General features: G+C 42.7%; 1 protein-coding gene across 9 annotated transcripts; it reads right to left on the bottom strand.

The window, feature by feature from the left end:
* Window positions 1–23,850: 23,850 nt before the first annotated feature.
* LOC542013 (zea may MADS17) lies at window positions 23,851–27,284 on the bottom strand. Of its 9 annotated transcripts, none has more exons than XM_035958847.1 (8): window positions 27,178–27,284; window positions 26,566–26,846; window positions 25,385–25,454; window positions 25,093–25,254; window positions 24,918–24,959; window positions 24,783–24,803; window positions 24,315–24,639; window positions 23,851–24,175 (listed from the first exon to the last, which is right to left on the bottom strand). In XM_035958847.1, exons 2-7 carry the CDS (start codon window positions 26,751–26,753, stop codon window positions 24,361–24,363), a joined length of 762 nt encoding a protein of 253 aa, XP_035814740.1. In that variant the 5' UTR covers window positions 26,754–26,846; window positions 27,178–27,284; the 3' UTR covers window positions 23,851–24,175; window positions 24,315–24,360.
* Window positions 27,285–27,624: the final 340 nt, after the last annotated feature.

The following is a 27,624-nucleotide window of genomic DNA, read 5'->3' as shown; positions in this document are numbered from 1 at the left end:
GAACAAGAATATTTTTTGATAACCAATTAATGCATTATCCGACAAGTATCCGATATCCGATCAAATAATATCCGTATCCGTCACTTATCCGCCCGGATAAATATCCGGTCCCTGTATCCGTATCCGTCCCATTTCTAACTATCCGTATCCGATCCGAATCCGTTTTAAATACATTAGGGTAGGATACAGGATGAGCTAATATCCGTCCGTATCCGCCCGTTTTCACCCCTACTTAATTTCATTACCCATTGGACTGCGGGTATAATTTCTTATGTCTTGGGGGTTCAATTTATAAAATTGTGGATCTATTTGCTATACTCTCAGCGAAGGAGAGGATGGCGGTTTGATTCCAATTAAACCCAGGAATCTTGAGAAAATCGGCCACGCGAAGGGGTATGCTAGGATCCGAGCCGTTGGACCTGAGTCCTACGCCTAGGATTAGATCTAATCCCCTGTGAGCTGGTAAGCAACGGTAGCCGCACATATCTAGATCAGCGGCCCCGATCTCCACTGTTCAGACAGAACCGGACGATGCAGATTTAGTTGGATGAAGAGGCTATACCCGTTCTAATCTGATCCTCACACTCTGGATCGGATGGCCGTAGGACCTTCTTCCACCTCCGCTCCCAGCCGTAGAGGCCCACGCGACTCACTCGGCGGCGCACTGCGCAGCCCGACAGGAGACTCACCGGCGCAACACCCGCGAGCCTTGCCGGACTCTTGGACCGCATGCCGAGAATGGGACAACGGCGAGGCCGAGCTCCGCTGCGGCCGGTCCACCTCATCACGACCTCCCGTCCAGAATGACTCGATGGTAGCATACCGAGGGTGCAAATGCGATGGAGTTCTTTTGTCCTCGCAACCGGCGGCACCTGGCTTCCAACGTGGGCACGTGATGGCACTGCGATTGACAGTCCAATGGGGAGGTGTGGCCGCATGGTATTTATGGTGTGCAGGCGACGATGCCGGGCGGATCACGATCCCGGGATCTCCGGAATTTACGGGAGGTAGATCCGATCCTGGGGTTAGTTGCGGATCAGCAGATGTCGCAAGGTTGGAGACGACCTGACCAGGGAGGTCCACACACCAGCGAGAGGGATGCAAATCCAAGCCGCCGGGTGTTGGGTCTGCCCTGGCTGTCGGGTCCACTTGTGTGAAGCTGAGCTGAGCCATGGCGGGGTTGGAATGGAGGTGGGCCGCGGTGACTCCCACTGGGCTGCTTGACTGGGCCGATGTGGTATAGAAATGGCCTAAGTGCTGGTGACATCACCTTTTTTCCTTTTTAAATTCCAAATTCAGTTTTGACTTCCAAATTCAATTTAGGTCTCAAATTTTAAATTTATTAAAATGCACAACCAAACTCCAACATGGAGTAATACATATAATTATATTAATTCCTCTATACATTTGTTTATGAAATTGTCTCAACTAGGCAAAACACATTTAAAAAAAAAGAAAAGATAGCTTTACAAGAGTAGTTAAATTTATCCACAGGTTGAACATTTTACTACTTATTTAGTTTAGGATATATGATCTTTATCATGAATTATTCAATTCCAAATGCTTCTAAAGAGTGTTTTATTTGTAGAGTTTATAAAGGGAAATAATGAAAGGATCGAAAGTCTCACTTTTATTTGTTGCCCCAACTTTTACTTTTAAGTTTTAGAATACCAATTCTCACTTATTATTTTATTTAATTTAAAGAGATATTTTACAAAGGAATGAAATCATTATTAGAAGCCATTTTTATCTCAAATTCTTTGGAGAATTCACTAATTCACCAAAATATGATTTTGGGTGTTACAGCTGTTGTAGAGATCCTATTTTTATGGACGAAATAAAGCATTTAAATCAGATTTTTTGTTTTCATGCAAGCCAATCAATTTCCTTTCGACGCACATTCTTGCCATCCTAAATTTGTGTGTATACAACAGGAAACAGATTTTTTACGTGGTGTACCACACAACATAAATATATACACTGTGTAGCATAATTAATATCAGTATATATCATAAACTGGTTCCAACGAGTATAGCTGCATTGTTGTTTGAGATCCTATATTTATGGGGAATAAAGCATTTAAATTAGATTTTTGTTTACATGTATGTCAATCCATTTTCTCTCAACACACATTTTTGCCATCCTAAATTTATGCACATGCACGAGGAAACTAATTTTTACGCAGTGTACCATATTGCATAAATAGCTACGTAGTGTAGCATAATTAGTACTAGTATATATCATAAAATATTTCTAACGAGTATAGCTACATGGCTGTTATATCTATATTTATGGACGGAATAAAGCATTCAAATTATATTTTTTGTTTTCATTTTCTAAATTTGTGCCAATGCCTTCCAAATTTTTTGCGCATGTAAATGGAAACAAATGCACATGCAGGGGGTGGAGGAGGTCGGGTCAGAGGGGATGTTTGACCTGGTGCATGGCGGAGGACACACCAGGCCGCATGCACCTAGTTGTTTGGTGTGGTCCAGAGGGTGGCTAAGGCTTCATGTAACTATTGGAAGCCCTAGGCTTCCAATATCCTCTCCCTCCCTCTATATCTATATATATAATCATATGAAGTACTATAAAATACTCATGTTCCAATGAAAGTATTAAGTATGAAGGAATCCAATACAATAACACAAACTCTAATAATTTGTTAGTGGAAAGAGGTACATACCATAATGGTTTATGCAGAAAGACTCACGACTTTAGACATCAACCCAATTTTTGTCTTATGATGAATATAAGAAAATGTGATTTGCAATATGCTTCTATTATTGATAACTTTCTATCTTACATCATATGCTTCCTGCATGCTAATCATTCAAAAAATGACCATTGGGCACTGTAATGCTTCTAGAGGAACACCTGAAATGGCTCCCATGAGAAAATGAAATGTGTAAAAGTAAAGAGAAAGGCATAAGAAATGACGTTTGATATATGCATTTTATATATATGTGAATTGCTAAATAGATCAAGTGACACAACAGGAATCCAAGTAATTCTCGTTGGCCAAGAACCAACGGGAATTAGCCTTATACCGATGGGAATAACTCCCGTCGGTTCTTGGCCGATGGCAATTCCTGGGCGAGGCTTAGTTAATTCCCATTGGCCGCTGATGGGAATTATCTAATTTCCATCGGCAATACGACAGCCGACGAGGATTAAATAATTTCTATCTTCCCTGTAATTCCCGTCGGCTTGGCCCGGCCCATGTGAATTAATGCCATAATTATGGTCGACCATTAATTCCCGTCAGCTTGGATTCTGGCCCATGCGAATTAATCGGATAACTCCCGTCGACCGGTAATTCTCGTCGGCTTCGACAATGGTCCAAGGGAATCGGATAATTTCCGTCGACCCGTACTTTGGCTGATTGGAATTAATGGCTTTATCCACGTCGGTTCGCCTATATGGCCAACGAGAATTAATTGGTAATTCCCGTGGGCCCTGTTCCTGGCCGATGGGAATTAATGCCTCGACCCCGTTCTCCAATAACTTCCATCAGCTATGGTCAAACCGACGGGAATTTACCTTTCCTGCTAAAACCTGCACCATTTTAACATCAAATTCTCATCCAATTTTTACACAACATCACATATACAATACATATCACCAACACAGCTCACAAACATCACATATAGCTCACAAACATCACACACCTCACAAACTTGTCACATCTCCAATACAACTCACAAAACCATTTCAAACCACAAGTTCTCATAACCATTTTAAACCACAAGTTTAGAAACAAAGTTAAGAAACAAATTAAGTGTTTTGTTCACCAACACAAATATCATCCAAAGTTTTAAACAAACTACTCCATGGACATCGTAATCCACAAGTTAAGAAACTAAGGCGACCAAAAGCACCATACTCAGGGATAACCACCACTTGGATGGTTTGAGCTTTGGTCGTCGCTGCCACCGGGAGGAGGGTACACAAAGAGGGACTCAACAAATCCAGTTCTACGGGTTCAGACCCACTACCACCCGCTTCAGGCGTAGCCTATGCAAGAATGGAAATATGAACAAGTTAAATGCAAATATCAACAAGTTAAGTATATAAATGTAGAAAACCTTCAAGAGTTATCAAATGTACCCAATCTCCAGGTGCAGGTATATGTGTGGGGGTGTTGAACTGTTGAGTCTCCGGTCCCTATTTAATGGATATTTGACTAAGTTTAGATACGGTTCATGTTTTGCTACTACATTAACTAGTTGAAATTCTAGTTTAGAGAATGTTATAAAAGAATTTGTTAAGATTAATGTACTAGAGCTGGTGTGGTTGCAAACTGGCTCCATTGTGGCGGCAGTGGAATGTTTGGTGTCATGCCCTGTAGCTGCATTGACTGTTGAACGTATGTGTTACTATTGAAGATGTTGTATTTCAATATTAGAATTTAGAGTTCGCATTATCTATACTTACTTGATACATCACTTTTTTATGTTGTATATAGGCCTGCATAAATTCTCATTGTTGTCTCATCTCCTCACGTAACCTCATAATCTCCAACTCCTGCTCGTTCGGTCGACGAGAGCACGAGCTACGGGAAGACGAACCCGTCCTATGAGATCTCACCAACGAGGAGTCAATGAGTCGGTTGAAGAGTGCGTATCTACAAGTGATTCAAAAATTGTGATTAGTGCATGATCAATTTAGTGTCAACCGTGTAATTTCATAAGTTAGAGCTAACCGTCCATGCACTTTTCCCCCCACCACTTGCATATACCACCGAGGGATCCACCGGTTCATGTCGCCCTCAAAGTCGGGGCCATGACGCCAAACCATCTCCTCCCCAAATGTAGAAATTTCTATACTTTGAACGTTTATAATTTTGGGCCAAAACTCACCAGCTGATCCGTGGCTTTCTGGCTACAGAGCTGGTTGGGGTTGTTAGGGTCTGGTCCTTTGTGGCCCTCCTGATATGCCTCAACGTTACTAGGCTTTTGGCCATGCATAGCTTCCTGTATAAACAAAAAACAATCATAAACAATCATACTATTCAGTGATCGACATAGGTAGATTAAACTTACCATTCTTTTGGCCTTTTGGAGCATGTCGTCGCCACCAAACTTGTGGTTAGGATTGGTGCCTCGACATTGCCTGTGATGCGCCGACGCTTTCTGGAATCCTTCAGAAGCCCAGTGTTGGCACCAAGCATAGTACGCGCATCAGGCACGAGCACCATCCATGGAATCATCACCTGCACACACAATGTTACATATTAAATCAATCACAACAATTAACAAAAAGAGTAAAAGAAATTGAATACTAACCTCACAATATTGATCCTCAGTCAAATATTTATTTGGGGACCCTTCATTTTTGTTCAAGGGGCTTGCTTCTTGCAGATCATTTTGAAAATACAAATTTGTAGCATGAATTCTCGCATAGTATATGACATCCGTCACTAGCTTCTTGTATTGTTTTAGAACACACATTCAGCGTGCCCCATGTAATCTCTCCGTCAGGCAACCGGTAGTGAAGCTACAACATAAAGAATACAAATATAAGGTTATAAGTCATAGAATAAAAATATTAAGAAACAAAACAGAACAATAGAGAATTCATACGCACCAGTCCCTGTCTGTTGGTGTGGTCCCGTTCCTTTTTAACTTGTACTCGTCTTGGTTACTAATGAGCACCTCCTTCACGCTATCTCCGTCTGACACATTCACTAAACCAAGGTAGTGAAGGCGGCAAAGAGAACCCAACGTAAGGTTAATCTGAGTGTGGTGTACCTTGCCTTCAAAGGACAAATCCTCCCAATTCCCGCATTACACAAAAAATATTAACAATGCACATAATAATTATATGAGACAAGTTAATATATTACAGTCACCGATCTCCATGAGGCATGACTAAGATTCTATCAGCCTCTCACTCTATTGCGGGACGAGGCTTTACTGAGTGGCTATTCCTAGAGCGACGTGTGCGTGTCGCTGAATAGCCTCTTGAAGCATCATCCATCGGGTTGTCAGCCGGCTAGGCCTACTGGGCCCACTGGTCCCACAACTGTTGCTGCTCTCTCTAGTGGTCCCACTGATCCTAGGGCTGGTGCTGTTGCACGACATGATCCAATGCCACGTGCAGCACCTCCTCATTATGCTGATCTTCCCGCTACATCAAACTCAAGATTTAGATAAAGGTAAATATTTAAACAAATTTATTAGTACAAAATTTGTTACCTTGTCTCCATGTGTAGCACTCAATAGCTCTCGACGTCTGATGCTGCTCGAAGAACTGCCCTGAAACATGCCTAGGCCCTTGAACAACCCCTTCACTGACTTCTTCGACTTTGATTTGGCGACATCCTGCATCAAAACAAGAAAGTTTTCATTAATGCAATTTTTAAATAATAACAAATGAATAAAAAATAAATGTCATAATATTAAAAAAATAAAAGAGTAACAAAATACTTTACTTGTCAAATATCATCAAAATTAGGATCTATTTGTCCTCTTATGTACAGAGGTTGCCATGTAACTTTTCTCCTAACATGTTGTCTTCTCCTTCTCTCGAAAAAATTAAGTCATTTGAGGACATGAGATATTTGAGGACATAAACTAATTCACATATGAATAATTTAAGGACATTAACTATTTCTCCACATCAGGCATATTTATGAACATGTAGAGTAAAGCAGACTTCCGTTCTTCCATAGTGCGGTTGATGATCGAAGGCTCCAAGCGAACGGATCTTCGCAATCACTACATCGCTGCTCCGTTGGTTATCACCTATGACATACGAATGACCTCGCCATGAAGCCTAAACCCTACAAGCACAATCAAGAACACAACAAATAACATGAAGAACGCAATCAAAACTGCATTGATCACGAGGTGGGGTTCACAAACCGATGAACGTCGATATTGTTTGATGACATATATTTTTTGGGGTCTTCTTCCCACCGAAGGTCCTCAATAAAAAAACACCTTCGACAAGATAATACAAAGGCTCGCCGAAGCTATCATCAACCTCGGCTTTGCTTCTTAAGACAAAGACCTTGTGTAGAAGCAACGTTGCAGAAAGCCGAAGGTCTATAGCTTCGGCTCAGATCAAGCAAAGAAGTAAAAGACAAAATAAACCCCATTAGCTTTCGTTGCTTGTAAATAAGCGTTTAAGGGTATGGACGTAATTTTACTCGGGCTACGTCTCATGCCTATAAATAGATGAACAGTAACCCCATACTGTTCACGCTGGATTGTATTTACTCTCTCGCATCCTCACCTTCGAGCAAGCCAAAGGTATCAATGTAATATTAACATTATTGATATTCATATATGTTTTATGGAATGCAAAAATAAATGAATTACTAAGATACAGTTATCATATTCATCCCTTCGCATTCCTTTTCACGTATTAAATGCTGAAGGTATGTTCTTCTTGACCTTTGTCTGATGAGCATTATACCCATGCAGAGATAATGTTTTGGAAGACGAAGGTCCGTAATAATTAACAATTGTGTTGCCTTGTTCTTGATTCACAACATTTGAGAACAAGTGACCAACATTGGCGCCCACCTCTGGTGAACTCACTTCCACGATTGCGACAATGGCTTCGCAAGTCAACCAAGTTGTGGCACCTTCGGCTACGAAGCTGGTGCTCCCAATCACAGGCGACTTAAGAAGCAGAAGAAGGAAGCACAGATAAGGGTACAACATGTTGGAGTGCAAGGACCCTTCATCAAGTCCAAATGGTCTCATATACCAATCACCTTTCCCAGGAAGACCTTCAGCTCAAGGATTATCCCCACAATGATGCAATGGTCATATCTTGTGTCATCAAGGGGTTCCTGGTCCACAATGTCCTAGTGGACACATGCAGTGCGGCAGACATCATCTTTGCGAAGGCTTTCAGGCAAATGCAAGAGCCGGATGACAAGATACATGATGCAACACACCCCCTCTGCGGCTTCGGAGGAAGACAGATCGTGGCGCTCAACAAGATAACTATGTCGATCACCTTCGGCTATGTTCACAATACAAGGACAGAACAGGTTGTCTTCGACATTGTCTATATGGAGTATCCCTACAATGCAATCATTGGTCGAGGGACGCTGAACGCCTTCGAAGCAATACTCCACCCAACATATCTTTGCATGAAGATACCTTCTGACCAAGGGCCCATCGCCGTACATGGAAGCCAAGAGGCCACCAGAAGAGCCGAAGGGAGCTGGACAGATTCGAAGGCCATCCATAACATAGATGAAGCTGAAGCTCATCAGCAATATAAGCATACAAGAGAAAAGGTTGCTTCAGCAGATCAACCAAAGCCCATGCCTTTGTGCGAAGACATAGCCAAGCAGAAGGTACTATTGAGATCTCAATTATCTCATGAACAAGAGAAGACTTTATTGAGATTCCTGTTCAACAACAAGGATGTTTTTGCTTGGTCATCCAATGATCTCTGTGATGTTAATAGAGATGTCATTGAGCACACACTCAATGTAGACCCGGCCTTCAGGCCAAGAAAGTAGAGGCTTCAGAAAATGTCCGATGATAAAGTCGAAGGCGCACGAAATGAAGTAAAAAGGCTTCTGAGTGCCGGTGTTATCAGAGTAGTAACATACCCAGAGTGGCTGGCTAATACTGTAATGGAAAATGGAGAATGTGCATCGACTTCACATATCTCAATAAGGCATGCCCGAAGGATGAATTCCCATTGCCAAGAATAGATTCCCTTGTGGATGCAACGGCTACTTCAGAGCTCATGATCTTATTGGACTGCTACTCAGGCTATCATCAAATCTGGATGAAGGAGGATGAGCCTAAGACAAGCTTCATAACCCCTAGTGGGACCTATTGATACCTTCGGATGCCCGAGGGGCTCAAGAATGCTGGAGGAAGCTTCAGCAGAATGACTGCCAAAGTCCTTCACTCCCAAATTGGCAAAAATGTGCTGACTTATGTTGATGATATCATAGTAAAGAGCACGAAGCAAGAAAATCACATTGCTGATTTGCAAGAAACATTTGCTAACTTAAGAAGAGATGGTCTTAAACTAAATCCAGAAAAATGTGTCTTCGGAGTAAAGAAGGGCAAATTTCTTGGTTGCTTGGTATCAACAAAGGGTATCAAAGCAAATCCAAGTAAGATAGAAGCTATACTTCGAATGGAGCCACCAAAGTCAAGAAAGGGTGCTCAGAGGTTAACTGGAAGGCTGGCATCATTGAATAGATTTATTTCAAGATCAGCAGAGAGGAACTTGCCATTCTTCGAAGTGCTGAAGTCAGCCAAAGTCTTTCAGTGGGGACCAACTCAGCAAAAAGCCTTCGAAGAACTGAAGCAGTATTTGATAGAACTGACAACCTTAACCCCACCTTCGTCAGGAACTCCATTGCTGTTGTATATAGTTGCTTCTCACCCTGCGGTTAGTGCAGCGTTGGTGCAGGAGAAGCAGGATGGCCAGGCAAGAAAACAAGTGCCAGTGTACTTCATCTCCAAAGTGCTTAGTGCATCAAAGAAAAATTATACAGAGTTAGAGAAGGTACTATATGTTGTATTAATGGCTTCCAGGAAGCTTCGACATTATTTCCAAGCATACCATATCATAGTACCTTCTTCACAACCCCTCAAGGACATAATGAGAAATAGAGAAGCCACATGAAGAGTTGGAAAATGGGCTGCAAATTGAACGAATTCACTATCGATTTCGTTCATAGATCTTCGATCCAATCCCAAGCGTTAGCAGACTTCATTGCTGATTGGACGCCAGTGGCTTAGGACGAAGAGAAAACAACTGATGCTGAAGCTTGGACAGTATTTTGTGATGGGTCTTGGGGAACCTTCGGCACAGGAGCAGCAGCTGTTTTAATTTCACCATAAAAATCGAAACTTGCTATGCAGCAAGATTGGACTTCAACTGCACAAATAACATTGTAGAGTATGAAGCCCTTCTCTTGGGGCTTTCAAAGCTAAAGGAAATGTGAATTAGAAGGGAAATATTCAAATCCGACTCACAGGTCATTTTAGGTCACATTGACAAAAGTAGCAAATCAAGGGACATGAAACTAGAAAAATATCCGGATGCAGTCCGAAGGATGGAAGCCTCTTTCAAAGGTTTCTCTGTAAAAAAACATCCTAAGAGGAGAAAATGAGCACGCAGATTTGTTAGCTAAGTCAGCGGCACATGGGCTTCCGTTACCTTCGGAGGTGTTCTTTGAAACAATAAAAGCACCTTCGGACGAGCTTATGGAAAGAGCAGTGCTCACAATCTCACCAGTGCACAGTGAAGATTGGAGGACTGAGATCGTATCTTTCATCCAGGGCAATTGTCTTTCGGATGACGACGTTTACAATAAAAGAATGGAAGCAAGAGCACGACCCTATGTAATTATAGAGGGGGAGTTATACAAATAAGGAGTCTGCTCTCATTTACTTAAATGCTTGTCCAGAGCCAAAGGTCAAGAATTTATGAAGGAGATACATGCAGGATTGTGTGGAGCTCACATTGGGTCTAGGCCTCTGCTGGGGAAGGTTTTCAGACAAGGATTTTACTGACCGAAGACAACTTCGAATGCAGTAGATTTGGTTCAAAAATATGAAAATTGACAAAGATGCGCCAGAGACCAGAAACAACCTTCGTCTTTAACCCAGTTAATACAGCCTACCTGACAATTGCAAAGGTGGGTCCTGGATTTGTTATGTCCACTTCCACCAGCACAAGGCAACTTGAAATATGTTGTAGTGGCAGTGGATTACTTCTCCAAATGGATCGAAGCAAAGCCCTTAGATACAATAACTTTGGCACAATACAAAAATTCTTTTGGCAACATATTGTTTGTCGCTCCGGCGTGCAAAAGGCCATCACTGTTGATAACGGAACTCAATTCGATGCTGAAACATTCAAAACCTTTTGCAACCAGATTGGTACAAAATACACTTCACATCAGTGAGACATCCGGAATCAAATGGACTGGTAGAAAGAGCAAACAAAATTATAACAATAGGAATAATGAAGTCAATCTTCAACCAGCCCAAAGGAAAGTGGCAGACGAATTAATAAAGGTGGTGTAGAACCACAACACTGCCATATCAAGGTCAACATGATTTACCCCGTTCAAGCTTCTGTTTGGTGACGAAGCAATAACACCGGAAGAAGCAAGAACAGGTTCAATAAGTGGCCAACCCAGATACAGTGGGGAAGTTTCAGCTCAAGTGGGAAGGTCCCTTTTTGGTGGTATCTTCGTCGAGACCTGGATCTTACAGGTTGAAAGACATGGATGGCAATGACATACCAAGGTATTGGAATGTGAATGAGCTTCGAAGATATTATGTGTAAGCTATGTAATTTTCTTATTTTTTCCTATGACACCCTTTTCCTTTCAAGAGGGGAGAAAGGTTTTTAATGGGGCCATAGGTTGTAATTTTTATTTTTTGTTTAGCCTTATGCAATACAAGGGCCAAATTCCCCCACATGTAAAATGTAAAATCAGGGACTACACCATCGAGTACAAAAAGCCATGAAGAAGCTCAAAAGTCGTCCCTAAGGGGATGCAGAGCCAAAATGTCACCTAAGAGGTGAAGAAGCTACAAAATCATTCCTAAAGGGACACAGAGTAAGTTACGAAGCTTCAAAATCATTCCTAAGGGAATGTAGAGCTAAAATACCACCTAAATCAAATGTGAAGAAGCTCCAAAGTCGTTCCTAAGGGGATGCATAGCTTAAATGCCACCTAAGTAAAAGGTGAAGAAGCTCCAAAGTCGTTCCCAAGGGAATGCAGAGCTTAAATACCACCTAAGTAAAAGGTGAAGGACTCAAAAGTTGTTTCTAAGGGGATGCAGAGTCTGTGTGTGTTTTTTGGCATACATTTGCATATTTCATCACATCATCTTTTGCATTCATAAAGTCATACATTAGACATTCGTAGGCTCATCATCATGACATAAAGCATAGACATTAATAGGAAAACAGGAGATGCCTGTCTTCGATGAGAAAATGTTTCGAAGATGCTTCATTTTCAAATGGAACCTGGTTGCATAAGAAAATGCTTCGATGTGAACGAAAAGAAGGTAAGGTGTTTTCCGCCTTTGGCTCAAAAGGCTACCAACATTTGTTTCGTCCACAGCAAAGTAGTTCACACATGAAGCAAAAGTTAAAATGGTATTACAAGATATTTACAAATGTTTACAATAATTTATTCACTGTCAATTACAACTTTTTGTCATATGGTACAAAGGATTTCTAAGTGTTTCTACAGATAATTACAAAAGGAGATTCCAAGGTCTTCTTCAGCATTTCAGAACTAGCTTCGACTCATTGACCTTCGGCGCCATAATTCTGCGGAATAACAAAGTACAAGGTAATCAGGAATTTGATAAGGAAAAATCAAGGTAAAAGAACAAAGGTAAAGTCCCATACTGTGTTAAGCAGCTTTCGGGCTTCGTCTCCAGCCAATTCACATCCACCCTTAGCTCAAATTTGGGTAATAAACCTATTCCCTATGCTTCGGGCTTTGGTTGGGACGTCAACCAGATCTGATGATGAGAGATTGAAATTTGGCCTGTTGACAGCTCTTGTGTGATTGCATCCGACTTTTATGAAGGCAACAGCTGTACCACCAGAAGCTACCAGTGCACAGAAGTCTCCATGGCCGATTATGACTTCATCAAGGACATCAACCTCCTTTTCAATACATTCGAGTGCCCCGGGTATATCTTCGGCAGAGAGCCTGGTTTCCTCAGATGTAGCTTCAACTGAACTGAAAAAGCTTCTCAACCGAGCGGTGCATTGGATTGCAAACTCGAAGCATCTCTCCTTCAAAGCCTTCAACGCCTCATTAAGCTTTGTATTTTTCTCAGTTTCAACCTTAAGTGTTGCTTTCAAAGTTTCGTTTTCCTGGTTGAATCGATTAGATTTTTCCTTCAAAAGTGCCTGAGCATTTGCCAGTTCTTCACCCAACTTCTTGTTTTGAGCTTGCGCTTCAGCAAGGGACCCTTCGGCTGAACATAACATTTCATCTTTTTCCTTCAAAGAGTCTTCGAGTTCTTTGACTTTATCTTCTAAACCTTTGATAATAATTTTGTTCTTCCTTTCCTCATCATCTTGTTGCATTTTTAAAGCTTTGCTCAACAACATGCTCTGCAAAAACAAACTTGAAATTTAAATATTTAAGCTAATACGAACACATCAGTGGTAACTTAAAGAAGGGTTCTTACTTTAAAGTTGGAATAAAACAGGCTGCCTATGATGTGCTGTCGTATGTAGCAGCTGAAATCCTTTTCAAGCTTCAGGAATCCGACACTCTTCGACAGGGTGCCTACGATTTTTGCACCAGCACGATCGTGGATGCATCCCAGGATTTCTTCGTCAACCCCGCCAAAGAGTACCGATCTAGGCTGGTAGCCGCATGAGATAGCAAATTCCTTCAATTCTGCCTTATCCTCTTCGGAAAGTTGTTGGCCACCAAGGTGCCATAGGTCGAAGTCTGCTTCTTCCGAAGAGATTTCTTTAGCCTTCTTCCCTTTGTCTGAAACTTCTATGGCCACTTCCTTCTCCGCAGCCATGTTTAATATAATTTTGTCAATTTCGGACATGGTGGCTGTCAGATCTTCGCCTAAAGTTGCAACGGCAGCTTCGACATCAGTAGATTTGACAGTCTTGTCTGCCGAAGCTGGAGGTGGGGTTTGTTCAATCGCCTGCAGTATGTTCATAATACGCCGCTTTTTATGGCCCCCGTTTCTTCCATCAGTAGCCGAAGGGTTTTCCTTTTCTAAAAAAGGTTTGTCAATTCCAATCCGAGAGGACTTAGCAGCTTGAATGGTGGGGATTCAGTCATTACCTTCAAAATTTCTGACACTTCGGCAGCAGAAGGTGAGGGAGGGATCATAGTTTTCTCCGACACATCATGTACCTTCGGTTCGGCAGAAGGCATTCTGTCAAGCTTCCGTTTCTTAGGAGCTAGTGCCTTCGGCCCTGACGTTGTTTTCATCTTCTTCAAAGCCTTTTCGTCTTCCTTCACAGACTGGGCAGCTTGCCTGCTCAAAATGCTGACAATTATTTTTCTTTTTGCCCCCCCCGCCCCCTTCGTCAAGTCTGTCATAATCCGGGTACTCGAAGTTCAGTGCATCCATTACCCGATTTAACCTTCGTTTTGGTCGGGTGCCGAAGGCACCGGTCATTAATTGATCTTATTTCTTTGTGTAATTTCGAAGAATTTCATTACACATAGTTTCTATCATTTCTAACCATTCAGTACATGGTTTTTAAATTGCTTTTCAAACTTGAAGCGGAAGGGGAGTCGAACAAGTTCATATTTCTTTCCTCCTTCCTTCTTCTTCGGCATCCCCCAGCCGTTAGAGGTTGGAAAAGTTTTGTTCGCTAGGTATTCCTACACTAAGTCCCTAGTGCTAATTTTAGCGGCCACCACTCTGAATTCAACTTCGGCCAGCTGGCATGGGGAGCCGAGTTGCATATTGCATAATGGCCTTGTCATCCCGAAGCTCAACCTCAGAGGACTCATAACCATAGTCATGAGTTTCTCTCTCTTCTTCTCATCAGCTTTGACGTAGAACCATTCGCTTGTCCACCCGGTTGGCCACTTAGTGCAGTAGCCTATCACCGGGGCCTTAGTGTCCTTTCGATATGCAAAATTATAACATCCAAAGTTTTTGTGAAGACCATCAGCTCTGGCCTTCGTCTGATAGTGGAACTCATGCACTCGGCAGAAACCTTCAGCATTGGCATTTTTGCCTGGCTTTGGAGAGCCCATATGAAGACACTGAGCCTAACAATGGCATTCGGTGTCAGCTGATGAAGATATATTTCAAATCTTTTCAAAACTTCTCCCATTATATCATATAGAGGAAACCAAAGCCCTGCCCTGAATAAGCTTTTAAACACCACAACTTCATCCTCCTTCGGCTCCAGAATCACTTCTTCGCCAGCAAAGCGAATAAGTTTACTTTCATCCTCCCCAAAATAGCCTAGCTTCTTCATCATAACCAGGTCCTCTTCTGATACGGTAGATTTTTCGAAATCAATATGGTTGGGTTTTGATGGGCTTAGAATACTGTTGTCTTCTTTGTTTTCATCATCACTTTTGTCCTCAACTACAGTCTGCTCAGCTTCGACAGTCTCACCTTCAGCAACAGCTATTTCTGACACAACTAGACCCGATCGTCTCATCACCTCCGATATTGGTGCTGTTTCTGTCACTTCAACCTCATCTCCCTCGCGGGACACCCTAGCAGTAGATCTTACTCGGCCATTTCAAGTATTTTGGTTCCTTAAGCTGAAGCTAGTTACGAATGACGAAAAGCTTGTTTAGAAAAGCGCAATCCAGAAAGCTTCGGCTTTGGTTAAAACTTTTTAACAGCACAACAGTGCGGTGGCAATGAATGTTGTGGTAACTCCTCACTAACATGTCTGCTTATATAGTGTTGCAGGGGAAGAAGGCGAACCGCCAGACCGTCTACAATGACTAAGTGATGGACCGACCGACGCTCGGAATATTTTAATCATTTTTCGATAACAAGCTCAGGGAAGGTGTTTTTCGGACCTTTGACATTCTGAAGCCTTTGTGTTTTTCGCAGATCGAGCTCGTTACGAAAAAACAATCTAGCACCATGAAGGGGATACTGTTGGGGGTCTTCTTCTCCACCGAAGATACTCAAGACAAATACACCTTCGGTAAGATAATACAAAGGCTCGCTGAAGCTATCATCAACCTCGGCTTTGCTTCTTAAGACAAAGACCTTGTGTACAAGCAACGTTGCAGAATGCCGAAGGTCTATAGCTTCGGCTCGGATCAAGCAAAGAAGTAAAAGACAAAATAGACCCCATTAGCTTTCGTTGCTTGTAAATAAGCGTTTAAGGGTATGGATGTAATTTTACTCGGGCTGCGTCCTGTGCCTATAAATAGATGAACAATAACCCCGTACTGTTCACGCTGGATTGTATTTACTCTCTCGCATCCTCGCCTTCGAGCAAGCCGAAGGTATCGATGTAATATTAAAATTGTTGATATTCATATATGTTATAAGGAATGCAAGAATAAACGAATTACTAAGATGCAATTATCATATTCATTCCTTCACATTCCTTTTCACGTATTAAATGATGAAGGTATGTCCTTCTTGACCTTCGTCTGATGAGCACTATACCCATGCAGAGATAATGTTTCGGAAGACGAAGGTCCGTAATAATTAACAATTGTGTTGCCTTATTCTTGATTCACAGCATTTGAGAACAAGTGACCAACATATATGATCTAAGCAAAACCCAAACCCTAATGTGGTGGCTGCTGCTGTTAAAATAGAGGTTAGGTGTGTGCACAACCCCTGGAGGTATCCCTAATGGGCTCCAACACGATACACGGCCCAATAGACGGTGTCGCAGCACCAAAATAAAATATTAGCTCTGAATTGTTTCGACGATTCCAATTGGCTCCGTATGAATTTTAAGGTGGAACTAGTTGGGTTGGTTAGATAATCTTCTTATCTTTCCAACCTTATCAAGTCCATTGAAATCGAAGTCCGGATGCATCCTAGGCGTCCATTTTAGTGCATACTGGTCCTCGAACCCAAGATGGAATTACAACCGAGTCAGACTTGATCTCCTTCCTGTTGTGGACGCCCTTGCTGCTCCTTGGTGCCTAGGCCTTTTTCCAGTCCTTGATGGTCCTCTCCAAAGTTCTTAATCATTAAAACATCCATGGCATCAAGCGTAAGCTCTAAAATACAATTGACTAGGTTAGAACAAACCTGGTGATTCAACTTTCGTGCACGTGCTCGTGTTGTCGGCCCATGCATTATTTGTATGGGATTGATGTCCTCATCATTCTCCTCCACTTGAATTGGAGTCGTCCTCGACTCAAGCGGTGGCCGAGCAACCCTAGGATGTACAAGGCCTTTAGGCCAAAAACAGGCGCTGCTGATTTCTGGCAGATTCTGGATATCATCTTGCTATGACGATTTTGATCATCTTCAACCGTATATTAATGTGGGACTAGTTGGGTTGGAAATCTTATCTCCTTAGCTTTCAAACGGTATCTAGAACATCGAAAACAGAGTCTGTATGTAGCCTGGGCGTCCGTTTTTGCAAGACCCACTCCTGCATTTGGAACTGGATTCACGAATAAACTGAACTTCAACTCCCCTTGAGCTTGGAACTCTATGATTGATTGGGCCTTGATCATATAGTTGACATCCATGTACTTAGCATTCTCCCCTTCTTAGTTTTGAGTCATCCTCGACTCAAAGTCATTGGTGCCTGCAAAAGGTGTCGATGTAGTGCTTGATGTCATCCAACTTTGCCCCCCTTCTTTAAGTTGACCCTATTGTTGTAAATCATACAAAGAAGGACAAGTGGAACTGGACGTGATATGGTTAGCTTTATCAAATCCCTCTAATTAATCATTATGTTTCATGACAAAGGAGATTGCATATTTGAACAAAATATATACTCGATGTACCTATATTCGGTCTTCCAATAACATGATATGTATGTTTAGATAACAATGGCAAATCGACACGAAAAGAAAGTTTCTCCTCTAAATTATTTAGATTACATATAACATCAAATTCAATATAGTCCAAAGTACTTAAAGAAGATAACAATTTCAGCTCATAATGCACACTAGTTATAAGATTGAAAGTTCTAATTTCAACACAATTAACATGATTGGAAGAAACAATAACAAGTTTGTGCTCAAGTTGTCGCATATAAGTAATAGAAGAATCATCACACAACTCTTTTTTTATCACAAGAATTATTAGTACAATCATCATGTAATAAAGGTAACTCAAGTTTATTTGAAGGCATGACATCGTTGGAAGAAACAAATCGTTTTGTCATCAGCATTTTCATATTAGCCCAAGTTTGTTGTTTATTAGATGGAGTTAAGGACTCCCACAAAGATAAAGCATAATGGGTCAAAACACTAGTTTCCTTTTTGATCTTTTTCTGTTCACACAAAATATTTTGCAAAAAGACAATCTATCTTAGTTTCCCACTCAATATAATTTTCAGCATCTGTATCATCATATGATGGAAAAGCACGAATAGAATCACCTGCAGAAGAAGTTGTAGGTTGTGGTCGACGAGTCTCCACCTGTTCAACAAGTCCTAAAACTCTCTTCAGCCTTTCTATGTTCATGTTGAGTGCATCACACATAGCTCTCATCATGTCACGGAGCTTCAGATGAAATGTTCCTGTCATTGTTAGTACAAAACAGAAATAAAGCAACAAGCAATATGTGTGAATTCTACAACTACTATCAAGGATGGTGGTAGAACACAAGTTATGAAGTGTCTTACCGCGCTCTTACAAGGTTCTTACCAACACTGCGAGTGACAATCGGTGGTCGGTGTGACAACCCAAAGAGCATGGGTGTGATTGCAAAGAAGTATATGTTCTACTCGAGAGAAAGGTGAAGCTTTGGGAAGGCTCACTAATATATGTTTGTGGCACACAAGTCAGTAACAGATAGTAATGCTGAATAAGTGTCCAAAGTACTCTTCCTAGCTGCTGGCCTAGATATTGTATTAGAACAGTTGGAGGAAGACACGAAGGATGTAACAAGGATCTAGGTATAATAAGGAAACAAGATGGAAATAAGATGAATCATAGAGGTGCACAGATCAATGGTGTTCCTGCTTATGCGCACACTTTTTATCCTTTTTCTGATTATTTTATCTTTTTTTCTTTGTTTTGTGCGGATTTTTTCTGCACTTGCCTTTTATATTCTCTTCTTTTTCACAAAAGTGCCGCAAAAACAAGATACAACTCAAGAGTATCAAAAAATTATCATGTTTGTTACAGATTTTCTGCTCTAACTTCAATAGACTGTTTGACAAATATAGCGATCTCAAATACAAAAACTCACAACACAAAAGTTGTAGATATCTTTTTTCTCTTTCTTTTAGATATATGGATTGCCTATTTTGGATAACGGAAGTGGGAGATAATGACCCCAAAAATAGACTGGTCCAAAATTTCAGTGTCCCAAATAGATTTAATTCCAGTACAAATAACTCCTTAATAATGACGTTTCTGGAAAACTCGTAAATAAGCAAGTTGTAGATAATTTTCTAAGCTTTCCAGAAAGTATAAGAACACTAAATTTCGAGTTTGTATGCGAGATTGATGCTCAAAATATCGAACTGGACAAAAACTACTCTAATAAGGACGTGATGATGAGATAAAATAGGATCGGTTTTGTACATGGGATTTGTTTTGGAGATCGATTTTGTAGGATGGAAGCGGATGGAAAGGATCCAAGGCCCTATCTTCCATGAGGTACGATAACTTAATTTGGTGGATTTTTCGATGTGGATGATCCAAGGCTCCGAGCGAACATATCATCACAATCACTACATCACTGCTCCATTGGTTATCACCCGTGACACATGAGTGACCTCACCACGAAGGTTAATACCTACTGGCGCAAACAAGAACACAAGCAAGAACAGGAACAACACAATCAAAACTGCACTGATGCACTGATCACGAGGTGGGTTCTCACAAACCGATGAACGATGATATTGTTCGATGACAAATACAATCTAAGCAAAACCCAAACCCTAATGTCGTGGCAGCTGCTATTAAAATGGAGGTTAGGGGTGTGCACAACTCGTGGAGGTACCCCTAATGGGCTCCAACACAATATATGACCCAACACCCCAACAGACGGTGTCTCATCACCAAAACAGAATCTGAGTGCTGATTGTTTCGATGATTCCCATTGACTCCTAATGAATTTAAAGGTGGGACCAGTTGAGTTGGTTATATAATCTTCTTATCTTTCCAACCATATAAAGTCCGTCACAATCGGAGTCCGGATTCGTCCTGGGCGTCCAATTTAGTGCAGGATGGTCCTGGAACCCGAGATGGAATCGCGGCCGAGTCGGACTTGATCTCCTTCCTGTTATGGACGCCCTTGTTGCTCCTCCCCGACACCTTGGCATTTCCCAAGTTCTTGATGGTCCTCTCCAAAGTTCCTAATCATTAAAACATCTATGACTTCAAGCGTAAGCTCTAAAACACAATTGACTAGGTTAGAACGAACCTAGAGATTCAGCTTTCGTGCACGTACTCGTGTTGTCGGTCCATGCATTGTTTGTATGGGAGTGATGTCCACATCAGAGGTGATATGCCTTGGGTGGAACAACGACTTTGTCTTTTATTTGAAAAATCGAAAGATCACTACACAGAGGCGTCTCTCGTTCGTCATCATGGTACCTCTTCTTTCGAGCAAATACATTAGGTTCTTCTACAAAGTAACAATTTGTGAAGTGTGCTATCTCCTTCAGTTTAAATTGTTCCGCAATACATCCTTCAACTCTTGCCTTATTGCCCACCATTGCTTTAAGATTCTTTAATGCTCTTTCTGAAAATTACATGGTTACATATCTGATCTTGATGCGAGCACAATTTACAAGTTACAACATTTTGTTGGTACTATATGTTTTAGAATATTTTACATAACATGCATTTGATAGTAGTCATGTAAGTATTTTTCAGACAAATGGTAGCTATTCAACCTATGCAATTGTTCTTTAAATAGAGGCGCATTGAGTAGTTCTATGTTTTTGTCTCAGTTCTATTAGCTCATACAAAATATAATCAAGAATATCATAGCTATCAGATTTCAGTTTCAGAGCTACAACTAGGGGTGGAAACGAGCCGAGCCGAGCTCGGCTCGGCTCACTGCGGCTCGCTCATGCAACGAGCCGAGCTCGGCTCGGCTCGCCCATCTAGCGAGCTCGAAAAAGCGGCTCGGCTCGCTCCTGGCTCGCGAGCCGGCTCGCCGAGCCAACGAGCCTAGCCATAAACGTAAATCTACTCTGTAAATTATAATAAAAAATCTTAAAATATTTTAAATAACATATTTTAAAATAGTAAAATAGATATATCACTAATATAATATAGAAAATAGATTATTTTTTGTATTGTAATCTCAAATAACATAATTTATTGTCTACTCGGTACTAATATTATATGATAATTAAGATTTTATGTAACAAATTATTGTTAGGTCGAGCCATGAGCCAGCTCCTGAGCCAGTCCGAGCCGAGCCGAGCCGAGCTGCTGCGAGCCCAAGCCAGCTCGTCGAGCTCGAGCTTTTTTTTCAGCCCTAGCTACAATTATGAATCCACACTTGATTCAATTTCCTTTTCAATTTCAAAACTGCAAGATTTCTACAAAATTTGAAGACTATGCTAACAAAAAAAGCTTTCCTAATTTACCTAGGATGAAGTTCAGTATTGTTTAGGATGAGTCATATGTTTATATCTTTGTCTCTAGAAATATTTGTACGCGCATGAAGTGGTGATTATTTTAAGTTGTGCTACTCTGTATATTGACTATGTTATTTCAATGAGAAATGGTTTGCCCATTGCATTCGTTTTTATGCCTGGGATGAACTGAAGCTTCTCATTTTACTAATGGCAAATGTTGTTGTATATTAATTTTTATTTAATAAATGGTTTATTTCTTGCAACACATAAATGTATTGTCATAAATCTAAGCAAAATGTTGCCAAATCCAATACGGGTCAACTCGTCTTTGCTGGTACAAACACATGTAAGCGTTCGCAATAGGGAATAAATATTCGTTGTGAGCAGCAACGCTTATAGCCATGGCTTACCAACATATATATAAGTGTTGCAGTAGATCTTAGCAACAACATCATAGGAAACACATAATTATGTGTTGGTATAAGCCTTAGCAACACATAAATGTGTTGCAATAAGGGGGTATTTTTGTAGTGGCCCCGGTCGAACCCTGCGGCACCAAGCCCAGGGTCGGGTGTGGTAGAGCCTAACAAGGGAGGACGGGCGTGTCGAAAGGGAACCACTCAAGTGGAACCCGCGCCCGCCCTTGACTGACCCGCCATAAATGACTAGCCACATTAACCACGCCTGGCACCGAGCCACAACGTGAGCGACGGTCCGCTTCCCACTCATGACCTACGGACCCCTCGGGTTGCATAACACTCATGACCTACGAGCCCCTGGACCGCGACACATTAATGGCCCACACGCCCCTCAGTCTGCGACACACTCATGGCCTATCGAGCTAGGTTTGAGTGCGCTGACCTCCTATAGGGCACTACACGATGGGTTATACTGAGCACCAGGCTACAGAAGCCAGGGGTGGGCGTAGCCGGAATGATGGCGCCTGAGACCATCGATGCCCCCGCGTCATCCACTAATAAATACGCGACAACCAGACAGCCCTGGGCCCCACGAATACGCGTGGCCTCACCTGGGGTAAAACACTGGTTTTTACCCCTGCCTTACGACTCCTTCCTAGAGAAGCCACTGGTGGCTGACCCCTCTCCTGGCCTATAAAAGGGAGATGGCCGCCTTAGGGCAAACAAACAGAGAGAAGAGATCGACCGATCAAGAAATAGAAGGACGAACTGAGGGACGACCGGACGCCTTCAGACGGAGACGAGCCCACAAGGACGAATAGGAGGAGGAGGAGCACCGACGAGGACGAGGAGGTCGGAGCCCCGCCAAGCCAAGACTTAGCCAGGACTCCACCTTACAGCTTCTAAGCTTCAGTTCCACCCCGATAAGATATCTGGTAGCCTCTCCTCCCTCTCTCGACTACTTGTAAGAGCGACCGTGGTGGTTGGATCATCAGAGAGATTTCGGACGCTCCAATGGTCCCCACATCGAACCGGGGCTAGCAGAAGAACCCACATGTGTTGGCGATGCCCTCTGACCAATTCCTCTAGTACCAAGTCGTGCTTCGGCCCAAAATTGACAACAGCGGCGACTTTTCTCCCTCGTTTTCTCTCCTCAGGGTGGCTCAATGGAACGAGAGAGGGGTGTCTGCTTGTAATCCCTACTACGAGTTTGATCATCAATGGTGCCGGTAGCGCAAGCCACCGATGACTGGATGTAGGGACGTTCTGTCTGAACCAGTATAAATCTTGCGTCCTCCATGCAAACAATAAATTTACTTGTCGGAGCGAGGTATGAAACACCAACAGACGTGCTACAAAATATCTGGCTTAATACGATTCAGAGCACAAAGCAAAAAGGGAGAAAGATATGGCCATGTTGTGCCTAAGGCTCTCTAGCAGCTTCCATTTCTCACTCATGTATTACTCACCATCTCAAACTCTACTCTGTAAACATTATATATAATTTATAGTGCAAAACAATATTTTGTACATATCCATATACACACTCCGCTGTAGATGCTCTAAGAGACTATCTTCGGCAGACTCTCTATCCTACTCCTTATCTTACTCTTTATTTCAAACTCCAGTTATAAGCAGTATAATCTATAATATAAAACAATACTTTACATGGTATATTACATGGCCTGTTGGAGATGGCCTAAGCTAAGCGAGGCAGACAACCTCTAAACCCGGCTAGGCCGAGTGCCCAATGTTGACTTAGCCGATCAAATCCGGCCAAGGTCAGGTACCCTGTTACTGGGAAAAAAAAAGACCTAACCGACTTTGAAACTCACGTAGGCCAACTTTTTCAGATTTTGAATCGTTTTGTGTTTTGAACTTGTTTTGGAGGTGTTCTCTAGTAAATTTTAATGTTTATATATAAGCATACGAGAAAGCAAGAATTTCAACATAAATTACTAGTTGATGTTATAGAAACTCCGTACACTCCACTCTGTAAATAATGTTATCAGTATTTTATACGACTATATATCTGCTGGACATAGCCTGATGAGAGGTGGCAACGTGAGACTTGTTTTTCCTCACTTACGTGAGGGCCGGGCTTCCAAAATATTGAAGTTCAGCCGACCGGGATGCATGCTAATTTCCCGTAGATTTGTTCAAGATTATATTACACGGCACACATGCATGCACAGATCACTAGCTCACCATTAGCACATATCTAGACACATCCGAATGATTAAGCTTATATATCCGCAAATAGTATGATGTGATTAAATACTAGATTAGTGCTTAGCTATTGTTACCACAATTGCACGCGGATATGATGATGGAGAGGAGTAGTCTACGAACCTATCTTAATTAGATACATAACAATAGTTGAATTATTATCCAGAGAATTGATTGCATTGCATGCATATATAAAACTATTCAGATGACAAACTAACATATGATCGAAATTATGCATGACGGGCTTTGCGACCATGAAACTGCGTGTGTGCTCCAATAGTCCCTCTTCGATGCAGAGCATGTGACAGTCCTCCCAATTGATCGCAGTTAATCTGCAGCAAAGAAAAGCTTAATTATCAGCGAGATTTAATTATATATAGGATTAAAACTCCTGACACGCGCGCACAGAATATAATAAACTATATATGTATGCGTACGTGTATATATATAGTTGTAAACAAGTATACACACCTGATGAGTGAGATCAGATGTGTGCACATGTCTGGCTGGGGCTAGCTTACCACAGCTGCAGGCCGTGGCCATGGAGGCCGCCGCACGGCGCCGCCGGGTCCTGCAGGTTGGGCTGCGTCGGCTGTAGCCGGAACCCGAGGTCGTCGGCGTGCAGCTGCGGCGCCGCCGACATCAGCTGCAGCGCCGTGCCCGACGACGACGACTCCCCGCCGTAGTAGGCGGTGGCCGAGTGCGCGAACGCCGGCGGTGGCTGCAGCATCGCCAGCGGCGCCATCTCCCCCAGCTTCACCTCGCCGGTCAACGCGGCCTGCTGGTTCTCGTTGATCTGATGACGAAGAAATCAGTAAGGCCCAAGCGTACACGTCGATCATGGTTCATGCATCATGCATGTGCTTGTATAGATCGAGAAGAGCAGCAGCCAAGCTTGAATATTTAACATTTTTTTTTGAGTATGTATGTATGTATTACCATGCGGTACAGGAAGGTGTTCTGGTCTTCCAAGATTTGTTCCTGTCAGCCATTGGTCAGTTGTGTTCAGAACCACAAGATCGTGGCATCGTGCACGCGTCTATTGCTTTGGATTGTCAGCAGTTCCATGCGTACCTTGCGACGTAGGTTGTCAAGCTGTTGGTTCAGGAGCTGATGCTGCAAGAGTAGTACAGGAACCAGACGACATTAGATGCCATTGCTGTTCTAATAAGCTCCTGATAATGCAGCACAATACAGGTAATAACTGCAAGAGTTGGACTAGGACTATTATATATAGCAAGCAATGTACCTTCCTTGCACGGACTTTGGAGACGGAGTACTCGAGTTGCTGCTCGAGGTCGCTGACGTCGTCGAGGGTGAGGGAGGAGAGGTCGTCGCCGGTGTACCTCCTGATGCCCGTCTCCAGCTTCTCCATCTCGTTCTTCATCCTTGTCATCTCCAGCAGTATTTGCTGCACAAACTCCGCCGAGACTGACACTTAGCATGCGAGCGTACACTATTATGCATGCGTATATATACATAAATATATATAAACGGCAGTTAATTAAATTTATCTGTGCTCAAGCCAGTGTTGCATGCACCTGATCATGGTTTATCTCCTCGAAGTGGCTGTTGGTAGCATGCTGATACTGCTCAATAAGCTCCCTCAAGCTGAATTTGCCGGACATCATAACAGACACATGCATCCACATGCACACACGTCAGAGATTAGTACAACTCTTATCATCATCGCTAAGCACCGGCCTGTGGCTCTTCTAAGCTAGAGTAAATGAATCTCTCTCTAAGATATATACAGAGGATCGAAAATTACTCGATTGAGGAATTTTGTGATTGAGCAATCTGGGATTTCAGGTTTTTATGGCTTAGAAAGATGTTGGATTCCATAGGCTACTTTATTATTTCACAAGCCAAGAAACTAGAGTTTCTCAGTGCCGGTATATGTTTGCAATACCATGTTGATAATCCACTGTACTTCACTCATAATGTAACTGGAATAGTTTCCTAGATTATTGCTACTTAAGGACATAGGATCATGATGCGTGCAGATCTTTATTTTTTATCCCCAAATTATTCTCGGTTAAAACTTAAAAGAAGAGCTCAGGGGGGGGGGGGGGGGGGGGGGGGGGGGGGGGGGGGGGGGGGGGTGCAAGTGCACAAGTACTTCTCAAGAAACTACAACCAACAGAAGGGGATGCATGATGCATCGTCGTCAGTCTAATAACTAAACCTGTGCCTATTTCGGCCACGGATTCTTTGCAACTCAGCAAAGAAGATTTGGGGATTTATTTTGTACATACTAAGCACTAAAGAAAAAAAAAGGGAAAACCATGCTAGAATCGATTTGCGCACTAGTTTGAAAACATATATCCCCTCCGGATTTTCGGGATCAAGGGAAAAATTAGTTTAGTTTTCTCCTCAATCTCCGGAATCCCGAAGGGGTTTAAGTTTCCAATCTTGCCCTAGTGAACCCTTGAGCCAGAAAAAACAAGGGAAAAAATCCAAAAGGTCAGTAACTGATTGTTTCTGCAAAGCCCTAAAACAAGGTAGAAGAGAAGCCTGGGGAAACAAAAGGACAAAGAAGACACGGATCGATCGGCAGTTTCATCGGGATCAAGATCAAGAATCATGCACGCATGAGCGAGCTAGCAACACTGATAATATAAGATCTGGTCGATGGGGACTGGCCGGGCAGAACGCAGATCGAACAGAAGCAGGATCATGAGCCATCAGTTGAAGCTAGCGCCTAGCTAGCGTAACCAACCTGCAGGCAGGGCTGCAGTACTCGAACATCTTGCCGGTGCTGGAGAAGATGACGACGCCGACGCGCGCGTCGCACAGCACGGCGAGCTCGTTGGCCTTCTTGAGCAGCCCGCCCCGGCGCTTGGAGAAGGTGACCTGCCGGTTCGTCGAGTTCTCGATCCGCTTGATCTCGATCTTCCCGCGTCCCATGGCGACCACCCCGGCCGGTCGGTCGATCCAAGCAATCAACGCGCCGATCTCTTGCTGTAGGCTGTAGCTGGCTAGCTGCTAGGAGATCTTTTCCTACATGATCGAGGAGTAGTGAAGCAAACAAAACAAACAAAGGGTTAACGGCGCTAGTGGGTGGACAACTTGAATCTTGATTGGAATTATTGTTAGCATGGGGCATATATGCGCATGAGCTCGAAATGAACCTAGCACTACCAGTCACATAAAGGAAACCTAATAAAAGGGCACACGATCCGAAGTAGAAAAACTATCTAATCGCATTGCCATGGATGAAGAACTGGAAAAGGCTACCTTTTTTTCTTGAAATAATCAGAGGAGTAGAGATGGAGATGATGGAGGTAGCTAGAGAGAGAGAGAGAGAGAGGGCTAAGCTATGTGTGCATACCTTGTGAGGCGCTTGCTTGAAAGGCAAAGTCAGGAGGGGCAGAAGGAGAGACATATATAGAAGGAGAGTAAGTAGTGGCCAAGTGCTGGACTGCTGGCGTGTGTGTGGCCGGCCTGCCTAGCCACTGTTACTTCTCGTCAGCGGTAACACTTTATCTTTTAACTGTGAGGCCGCTCACGCATGCCAGTTTTTTTTAGAGAAATGTTATATACTACTAGACTTGAGTGTTCCAACGCTTAACTTTTCTCCTCTCCTCTCTTCTCTTTCAATCCATCTTCGATGGGTTTAGAAAGGAGCCGGGGAAGAAGGCAATCAGGCCCAAGGCTACAGACGGGGGAGGGAAGACACCAGTACACCACTAGAGCGCGGGCGGCGGACGAGGTGTTCGAGCGAGATTAAAACGAGACAACTATAGCCATAGTAGGCCGTAGAGCTCCGAGCCTCCGA

The sequence above is a fragment of the Zea mays genome, chromosome 5 (genome assembly GCF_902167145.1).
Source record: "Zea mays cultivar B73 chromosome 5, Zm-B73-REFERENCE-NAM-5.0, whole genome shotgun sequence".
Lineage (NCBI taxonomy): Eukaryota > Viridiplantae > Streptophyta > Magnoliopsida > Poales > Poaceae > Zea > Zea mays.
Note: the sequence above shows the minus strand (reverse complement) of the source record. Positions and strands in the feature narration are given on the sequence as shown.